Genomic DNA, 10340 nt, shown 5'->3' with positions numbered 1-10340 from the left:
CAAGACCTATAGCTGGGACGAACACTGAGTAATGGCCTATTTTGGGGACAATGACACTACTGCAAAATCATAATGACATTGCAACCTGGAAAATTGGTAGGGTGACAGTTTTGTTCATTCCCTTTGGGAGGCTGAACCACAACTCACTGCACAGCTATTGTGTTGAGCTAATCCAATATATCCCAAGACCTATAGCTGGGACGAACACTGAGTAATGGCCTATTTTGGGGACAATGACACTACTGCAAAATCATAATGACATTGCAACCTGGAAAGTTGGTAGGGTGGCAGTTTTGTTCATTCCCTTTGGGAGGCTGAATAGGGGTGCAATTTGAGCAGTTTTGGGTTGGGTTTTTGTCAAAATTTAAACGGACCTTGGCTGAAGCCTGAGTCCAAAGGAGTGTAAAATGTTAACTTGGGCCAACTCGAATTGCACCCATAGGACTGAAGTGAAGCACGGCAGCTCCTCGCGTGGACTCACACAGACAGCCTAAGCCATGTTTGGTGAAAAACCCAAATAGCTCAAATTAACTGCATGTCAAATCATTTTAAAGGTTATGTGCTCAGTCTCTTTAAATAACTTTTTTAGAGCGCTTCAAAACAACTGAATCAACTTAGCTGAATCCTTATTACCAAAAAAAAAAAAAACTTTTAATCTTGGGATCGGCCCTCTCCAACAGTCCAGGAATAAGGCAATTAGCCATTGACCCAATCAAAGCCATAAGAAAAAAAAAAAAAACTCAGGATCTGATCAGTTGATTGGTTCACCGGTTCAATCACATGGATCAACGACAGTTCATAGGGGTAGATTTGAGTTGAACCGAACCAAATAGTATGAGGCTTGAGCTCGGCTCACCAAAGTAATATAAGGCTTGAGCTCGAGTTCAAGCTCGACTTAAAAAAATTGTTTTATAAAAATAAAAAAAAATTATATATAAAAATATTTTTATTTGATATTTAAAAATTTAAAAATTATAATAATTAGTTATTATTATATATAAAAATAAAAATATTATATATAATATTTTATATAATTTTATTATATATATATATATAGCTATTAAAGCTCGACTTCGTGAAGAGCTATCCTCGTGGCCACCCCTATTCAAAAGCACCGTTGGAAACTCTTTCCACTTTGGTAGTTCCAAAAAATAATCCCAAACTAAAATACGAACAATTTTATTTCATAAAAAATATTGATACAGAATTGAAAATCGTGCAAAACAGTGAACTTTGCCAAAGGCTGCCATGTTTATAGAAAAGCGTTTTTCATAAGCACTTCTAACATTTCTTCAGTTTTTTTAATAAAAAAAGCAAGGCTACAAACTGACTAAGGATCCGAAATTCGTGTCTATTAACTGTGTGCACTCGTTTTCTTCTTTCTTTATGGTATGAACGAATGAATATGACAAGTTGACAACCTTGATACTAAAATCCCAACCTCACGTTTCATATTAAAACAACAATACAGTAGTCATAAATAATCGCAACGACTAAGAATTATAGGGAGAAACAACACACAACTAGTGCATATTATTAGTATGCAGCGCTCTCAACCAACTTGTTCAGTTTTGTCTTTCTCAATTTGTCTGCATAAGCCACACTGGCTTGGCATTGATACCTGCAAACAACAAAATAAATTGCAATTAGCCCAAATACAGATTTCCTATTTTCCTCAAGATTTCATATGAGAAAAAATACTAGGACCAGGGGAGGTTCAACCACTCTTCTTGGCTATGCTAATATGTCAGTTTTCTCAGAGTTGAACCAGTAGAGGGTGGAGCACTTGACTGATGACCAGGTGAGCTTCTGGGTCCCAGTATTTAATGGTTTTTATGGTCAAGGTTCAAAGCATAGATATGTACTTACTGTAATGGTTTTTAGTCACCAATATGTTACATACTAGGTGTTATTCAGTTCCTTCAATTTTGTTATTGGTGTAAATGTAGGGGGAGTACAAATGGGCTGAGTGTAAATTCTGATTTACTTTTGCTTTAGGTACTATCATCCGTTCTAGTACAACTATCAGGAGATGTTTCCAATACACGATGGGGATGTGTTGTGGGATGGCCCCTTGTGGGGCGGAGATGTGAGTGGGTTGGGTCTGTGTCAAATTGAATTCCAAATAAATAGAGCTATAGGGAATGTGGGTGGGTTGGGTCTGTGTCAAATTGAATTTTTGAGAAATCTCAAGCCCATTGTTCTAGACTAGAAAAATTGATATGGGTGATCATTTTCATCCTGATTACCAAGGATGTAACTCAGGTTGCCCGAATTCAAGAATTTCAACTACATCGGTCTCAGGTTAGGGTTCAGGTCTATTCAAAATTTAACAAATGCTCTATCCAACTGCTCCTGCTTGATTACAGGAACATGGAAAGGAGGAAATAATACCCTGGTGGTAATGAGATCAAAGGGTTCAAGGCCTCTGCTAGCTTTATAGCTTCTTCATCTGTGTTGATGATCTGACTGAAGCAAAAGTATCGCCCGCATGTCGATTTATCTTCGTAAGTTCGAATATGGACGTCGACAAGAAAGTCCACATCCACAAAGGCTAATACTCCATTTTCATACATTTCAGCAGCTCCTGCAGAAAAGAATAAGAGAAAGAGATGAACAGAATTTATTTCAAATCATGCTCAACGTGACTGCTTTTGCTTAGTGGGAAGAGAATGATACCTTTTAGATAGGACATTGTGGGCCGATGGTTTTGTTGAGCAACACTAGGCCCAAGAACTAGACCTGCATTGACAGAGACCATGCTCAACATCCTGTCCATGGCTAGGGCCCAAGCAGCCTGCTCAGAGAGTGTCTTTGCAAGTGCATACCACAACTATGGAGTTCAAAACAGACAAAGATGTTGCATAAACCCATCACTAACAAGATCATCAGATTTCAAAATAAAAAAACAACTCTAGTCTATGATCCAATCTATAACTATATATGGGCTCTGTGATCAAATTGTCCAGCTGGTTGAAAACCTAAGGCCAAGACACCCAAACAATGGCTGGTTTTACTTTATTAATATCATCATCTTCATCATCCAGGGCCAAAACATGATGATCCATGCCAACATGAAGGCAATTGAACTAGTTTAATTCATTGCACCAGGGACAGGATTAAATCCTTCAAAAGGCCAAAAGAATAAGGAGGGAGGAAGCTTGTAAGGAGTTTGGAGATTGAAATAGGACTAGATAAGATTAATAGTCATAATCAAGTGCTTACCAAATTTACAAAATCCTGCGGCAAAATTACCAATTAATGAAGCTCAATCCCCTTAAGCAAAAGGTGGAGGAGATAAGATTATTTAGGAGAAAAGGAAAAGCTTTTAATGATTCCAAGTACTTGATCAGTTGTAAGGGTGGAAAGTCACCAAGTGTAACGAACAACCTGTTTGAAGTCATTTCAGGTCTACAAAAAGCATTCCTTTTGCAAAGCAAAAACAGCTCATCTCAAGAAGACCAGTAACTCCACTCCATCTCAAGTAAGGAAGAATAAAAAAAGAAAAAAGAAAAGAAAAGATAGAGAATAGAAATCCATACCTTCTGTCTTCTGCAGAACTCTGGATCACTCCATGACCTCTCATCTATATCCTTCTCAACAGATATATTCTCCCTCCAAATTGAGGAAGCCAAGGAAGAACTGAATACTATCTTCTCTATAGTCTCTGTTTGTGCACATGCCTCCACCACATTGATTGCTCCTCTCACCTCCAAATCCACCGTTTTGTCCTACCCATCAACCATAAGCAGAGGAGAAGTTAAAAGAAGAACAAAAACAATAAGAATAACAAACATCAACATGGGTTGATATAGGCAACTCACATCATACCCATCTGAACTATCCAAAGAGCAGAACAGAGCAGAGCAACCCTTCAGAGCTCCAACGATGCTTTGGTAATCCAGAACATCTACAACAAACACCACCAGTCTCTCTTCCATTCTCTCCAGCTCCCGAATTTTCCTCACTATCTCTGTCTCTCCTGAAACAACAATAAAACACTTGACAATAAACAAAAACTGGACAACCCAAAACAACTATTGACTGAACTCAGTAACAGAATCATCAACAGAAATGTAACCTCACCATTGTTCTGGATAGCAGCATGGACTTTGTAACCTCTACTTAGAAGTCCCTTCAGAATAGAAAACCCCACATAGGAAGATGAATCCAGAACACAAACACTTGGCTTCTGGTGATCAATGTTTGCTCTTTTGACCTCTGTTTCTTCCATTTCTATCACTTCCCTCATTTCTTCTTCTTCTTCTCTTCAAGTAAACTGTATCTCCGTATGTATAACTGAGAAAATTTTGGAAGAAGGATGGGAATTAAAAGAGGGGGTTGTTGAAAACCGGTTCACGTTCCATCTACTCGCCTTCTTGAATGAGGAGGTGGGTGCTTAATTATTATTTGCTGGGAATGTTAGGTTTCGTGTTTCGGCATAAGTTCCGTATTTTCTGCTTTGTATCGGCCGATATATAATAGGAGATTCGCCGTTACCAAACATGGAGCTTCATCTAATGACCAAAATAGCCCTACTTCAACATGCGATTTTCATCATAATTCCCCCCCCCCCTCTTGTCTGATTCTGTGGCAAAACTTAGAGAAATCGATGTACCAGTTTTGAAACCTTCTAGAGAAGTAGAAACGTGCGGGCCATAAATAAGAAAAACATGTACAAATGGACGACCTTTTCTACTGAAGGATGTCAGAGGCAGAAAAACTACACAGCACTGCACATTATGCAATGCATCCTACAATCCGAATGTGGTCCATCAAGCATCAGAGCCGTTGGCTCTCCCCTTTATTGACCAGCCTAAGATGAGTCACCAGGGCTAGCCCTCCACCCATGATTGCAACTTGCAAGGGTCCATCAGAGTTCAGACCCTAAATTTGCATGGTTTGGGAAGAAACCCATTACCCATTTCAGTAACTACAACCGTTCATCATGCAAAGATGAACGGCCGGCCCCATGTTTGTCTGGCTGATCAGGTGGGACCAAAGATGATTGATGGATCATTTGGTTGATTGCAGACTTGGAGAATTAGAATGAGTTGGGCTGCTCTACCTACGTGGGTTGATGTGGTTGGGCTATCATTAGTCTTTTCTTCTAGCACTAGAAACGTCACTATTTTATTGGCTTGTTTATGTGGTTAGGAGGGAGGCCATGGACGCATTTGAGTTATCTCTCTCTCTCAAGTTTCAAATTGGAATGCGTGTAGGGTGTTTGATGTGAGTCCAAAGAGGTAAATAAAAATGGGGTTTGAAGGAATAAAGAAACAGTTGCGTAGGAGAAACCCAGGTGGGAGAAACTTGTGAAAGTTGATCAGAGCTTGATACACTAGGGTTTGGTGACCAAAAACCAAACGGTTCAACAAGGGTTTTACATGGTAAAATATTTTAGTTTATCAAATTTTGGTGGGTAGTTGAGGGAGCTGAAATTTGAGGATCTCTATTGTGCCCAGACACTCACCTAACCCAACCTAGGCCATGCGATCACATGTAATCCCACTTACCCATCTACTAGAGGATTAAGATTAACAATTTAACATATGTCAATCCTTGACGCAACCTACTGATCCGATCCATAGATTATTCGGTTCAGTTAAGACGGCAACCTGCCCCGTATGGGGTTTGTCAATTATTGGGTGAGACGTGAGCTTGTTTTCACCAAGGTTATGCAATAAAAACTGAAGATTCAAGTTGTTATTATACAAAACCGCATCCAATCCAAACTAGATGAAATATTAAAAATTATATAAAAAAACAGAGCATATAAAAAATTATAAAAATATATTAAAATGAAGAAAATATGAAAATGACAAAAGTATATCTTTTTGGCATTGAAAAAGTACTTTTCTAAAAGTACTTCCGTAAAAGTATCGTTATGAAAGTATTTTTATAAAAGTACTTTTATAAGAGTACTTTCGTAGTACTTTTATAAAAGTACTTTTGTATAAGTGCTTTTGTAAAAATACTTCTACCAAAGTGCTTTTATAAAAGTACTTTCACATAAGTGCTTTTGTAAAAGTACTTTAGTAGAAGTGCTTTCATAAAACTAATTTTGTAAAAATGCTTTTGTAAAAGTGCTTTTATAAAAGTACTTCCATAAAAGTGCTTTTATAAAAGTACTTCCGTAAAAGTTCTTAAAGTGCTTTCATGTAAAAGTGCTTTTATAAAAGTGCTTTTGTAGAAGTACTTTTATGAAAGTGCTTTCGTAAAAGTACTTTTATAAAAGTGCTTTCATAAAAGCACTTTTCATAAAATTACTTTTGTAAAAGTGCTTTTGTAAAAGTACTTTTTTCATAAAAGTGCTTTTGTAAAAGTGTTTTCATAAAAGTACTTTCATAAAAGTGATTTTATGTCGGTTTCAGTTTTGATCAGTTTCAAATTGGACAAGGGTTTGGCCTCATGATCGGATTATTAGATATTTAGGCAAGGTCTAATTCAGACCAATAAGAATATGGTCCAATTTATCTTGGATTGGCTCAATCCAATAATTATAACGGACTGTCCAAATTCAATTTGATAAGGTTTGGATCAGATTGGATCCAATCCAAACCGATCGATTGACACCCCTAATCTCCACCATCCAAAAATTCCCTTAAAATTTCAACCCATCAAATGGCATTCTGGTTTTCTTCCTACCTTATGAAATTACTAAAATACCCCAATAAATCCAAAATTTACCCTACTTATTTAAATTCCCCGGTCTTAATTTAAACCTAACAGGGAAAAGAGCACTATTCATAATTTTCCTCGTCCCAAGATGGAATTCATAGCAAAGGTGTTTTAATTAAGGGTAAATTACTAAATTGCAAATCAATACCTTGTACTCTGGGCCTAGTCTCACTTTAATACCTGAATTTCAAAACGTGCCAATTCAATACCTGAATTTCTAAAACGTCCCACTTCAGTCCTTACTGTTAGCGGTACGTTAGTTATCTATAACTTATTACCATAGTTAATTATAAATGTCAAGTATACTTGGGTCAATCGAGTCAGACCTAAGTATCTTGATTGATAATTGGTTCGGTTCTAGGTGTAGTTTATAGAACCCATTAATAATTGGTTTGGACTGATTTTTCCTGCCCCAAAATCAGAATTGACCACTTATTGACCGTGGATGGCAATTTCTACCTTATGGCTGGGTATCTATTCCAACAAAGTGGTGTTTTTGCTTGATGGATGGGTTTTGGGATTCTAGAACCTGTGCCGGTATGGGTAGGGTACAGAATTAGGTTAAACACAATTCTCTCTAACCCACATATTATTGGAATATTTAAAGCATATAAGCTTTATGTATTAGGTGTTGAATTTAATAATATTTTGAATTTTATGTGAAAGATAATTGATAGTTTATATGTTTTTTATATATCTTAATCAAATAATTGGAAGTTTTGTTGTTTTATTTGTATTATTTTACATATTTATTGTTTATATATAACCTAAAAATAGAAAATTAGATGTGGATTCTAAAACCAGCCCACCCATACCCTTGAATGTGGGGAGGGTTTGAGTTCTCAAAATCCAACCCACTACGGGTTTTGGGTCAGGTATGGCTCGGGAGGTTTAGAGAGAGGTTGGATTTAGAATTTACAATACCTTCCCTGAACCTGCCCTATTGCCATTCCTATTTATTATTGATTAGAGATGTCAATGGGTCGGGTTTGGCACGGGTTTGCCTCAACCCTAATGCAACCCTACAATGCCTCAACTTGAACCCAAACCCGACCTATCTTAAAATGCATGATTTCCAATCTTGACCCGACCCTATAGGGTCTAACCCGATACCGACCTGACCTGACCCATAGCATTTCAATTGTATTCTTTTAACACGTTTTAAATACCTAAAATCCATTAATTTAAGTTAGGAAATTATTTTATAGAATTTAATATGTTACTTTTCTCATTAAAAAAAGAAAAAAAAATCAAAACCAACATGTAGATAAATCTTAAACTTTAAAGTTATAGAGAAGTCAAAAAGTTACAAAAATACATTGTATATATGTAGGGTATCATGACCCAACGGGTGGATCAGCCAAAACCTGAACCCGACTCGAGTTGAATAATCAAAACCCTAACCCAACCCTAAAGCCAAATATATTGACCCTAACCCGACCCTAGGGTTGGATCAAGCCAGGTTTACCCTTTAACCCAACCCACTGACGTCCCTACTTATTGACTATTTCTCAATTCTTATTTGCCTCAAATTTATTTTAGGAATTATGTGCAATCCTACCATCTCTTAAAATTTGCAAATTTGCATCCTTAAACAGTGGCATTAAAGAATGGGCAAAATTGTTTCATATTAATGAGATAGATTCAACTAATTGATATATATTGGCTGATATGGACCAAAACCTATTACTATATTCTCAAATGCGATTGTCCACGTCAGTTAAGTCTCTTTTGCTTCCTTCCTCTCTTGGAGGCTTAAAATTTTGTATTTTTTTTATTTAAAAAAGTAAAAAATTAAACATAATGGACTACTGTCAACGGATTCTCCTTCATTTAATTATTGATTTCCTCCTTAGAGAGTAGTCTTCACGCCCACTTCACAGCACTTGTAGCATTGAGAACATCTCCACATGAATGAAAACATATAAATTCAATAAATGTTTCCCATGTGCAGTTATGGCATTCTATGAGGTGGGCGTGAGAAGGATTCTGCGAGGAGGAAGTCCAAACCCATGTGAAGTATAAAAACATAGTCATGCTTTAACCATGGTTTAAAGTATCGATACGCCCGATATGCACAAACATGCATATCGGGTGTTTCGGTACTTGTAACTTTCTTCTTAATTTTTTTTTCAAAATGTTTTAGGGGTCAGTTTTAGGCTTGACTACCCTTGAAATAGCCTACATTTCAAGACACTCGTTATTGGGGTTTTAGGAAGCCGTCGATATAGTATATGTTTGGTTCTGTGGGTGTTTATGGATAAGTCATTTATTTGTACATTTTCACTTTAAACATTTCCTATTTTTGTTGTTTGGTTGATCTTCACTTTTAACGTGTTTTACTCTTCACCTTAGATTAACATCCATTAAAGTATACCACATTAGCATTTGTTTTCAAGAAATATTGGGGCATTGGGGGAAATAAGAATTTAATATTTTTCCAAATGCGCTATACACAAAAATCAAAACATTTAAGTTTTCTACCATTTATTTAATAAAAAGTGAAACCAAACAGCTATTTCATTTTGCTTCATCTACAATAAACACCATGCCTATAATGCTGATGCCAGGGCATATTTTTAATAAACGCCTACAAACAATCACAACCGTAATACCATATGCCAAATACAAGGTGTATCATATCTTCGGGTGGGTTTCTAAAGCGGTAAATAAATGACATGGTTGGAAATTACCTATTTAGAATCGTTCATGTATCTGTCTAAAATCTGTATCAATCAATACTCTCGTTATCATAAACGAATAGTTCAATCATATCAAGGCAAATCAAATAACCCATGTGTTTCCTTCTTTTTCCATGATTTAAAAGGCTAGTGGTTCTAGCGTTCTCGTTACACAATTCAAAGATGTGATTATCACATCAGCTGCCAAACGGTGTAGCATCACAGGCCATGATATGACAGACCCACTCAGTAAAGATGGAGATTTTTTGTACAAAACCCGAGTGTTATTAGATGGTAGCTAGGGCGATGTTTGGCATCGATACTGTTTTTTGAGAAAATAGTGCTATGTAGGTACTATATCAGAAAAAAGTGGTGTTTTAAAAAATGGATTTTTATTTGATACTATTTTTCAAAAAAATATTGCTTCAGGCCATGTTTTAGAAATTGGGAAAGCGTGGTAAATTCAATGCTTTTTCAGAAAACAACTCATTAATGGTAGAGGGTCGGAAATGGGTGATTTTCCTGTCACAATTGTGGTAAATTCAATGTTTTAGAAATGTATCTGTCTAAAATGTGATCATGAGGCCAAACCCTTGTCCAATTTGAAACTGATCAAAATTGAAGCCAACATAAAATCACTTAATCACTTTTATGAAATTACTTTTATGAAAGTACTTTTAGAAAAACACTTTTATAAAAGCAATTTTAAGAAAAGTACTTTTATAAAGTAATTTTATGGAAGCATTTTTATAAAAGTACTTTTACATGAAAAAACTATTACAAAAGAACTTTTAGGGAAGTACTTTCATAAAAGTACTTTTATGAAGGCACTTTATGGAAATACTTTTATAAAAGCAATTTTAGAAAAGAACTTCTATGAAATACTTTTATATAAGCACTTTTACAAAAGCATTTTTTTGAAAGAACTTTTACGAAATCTCTTTTTACAAAAGCACTTTTATAAAAGCACTTTTACGA

At 36.0% G+C, this 10340-nt stretch overlaps 1 protein-coding gene across 1 annotated transcript; it reads right to left on the bottom strand.

Annotated features, from left to right (window-relative positions):
* Positions 1-1426: 1426 nt before the first annotated feature.
* On the bottom strand, positions 1427-4595 carry LOC148843605 (NAD(P)-binding Rossmann-fold superfamily protein). Its single transcript, XM_088959662.1, has 6 exons — positions 4087-4595; positions 3825-3982; positions 3543-3731; positions 2680-2833; positions 2395-2587; positions 1427-1621 (listed from the first exon to the last, which is right to left on the bottom strand). The coding sequence occupies exons 1-6, from the start codon at positions 4250-4252 to the stop codon at positions 1537-1539; spliced, it is 945 nt and encodes a 314-aa protein (XP_088815788.1). The 5' UTR covers positions 4253-4595; the 3' UTR covers positions 1427-1536.
* Positions 4596-10340: the final 5745 nt, after the last annotated feature.

This window comes from Nelumbo lutea, chromosome 8 (genome assembly GCF_056320005.1).
Source record: "Nelumbo lutea isolate HS-2025 chromosome 8, American lotus-T2T, whole genome shotgun sequence".
In the NCBI taxonomy this organism is placed as follows: Eukaryota; Viridiplantae; Streptophyta; class Magnoliopsida; order Proteales; family Nelumbonaceae; genus Nelumbo; species Nelumbo lutea.
The sequence above is the reverse complement of the archived record's forward strand: the minus strand, read 5'-3'. Positions and strand labels throughout refer to the sequence as shown.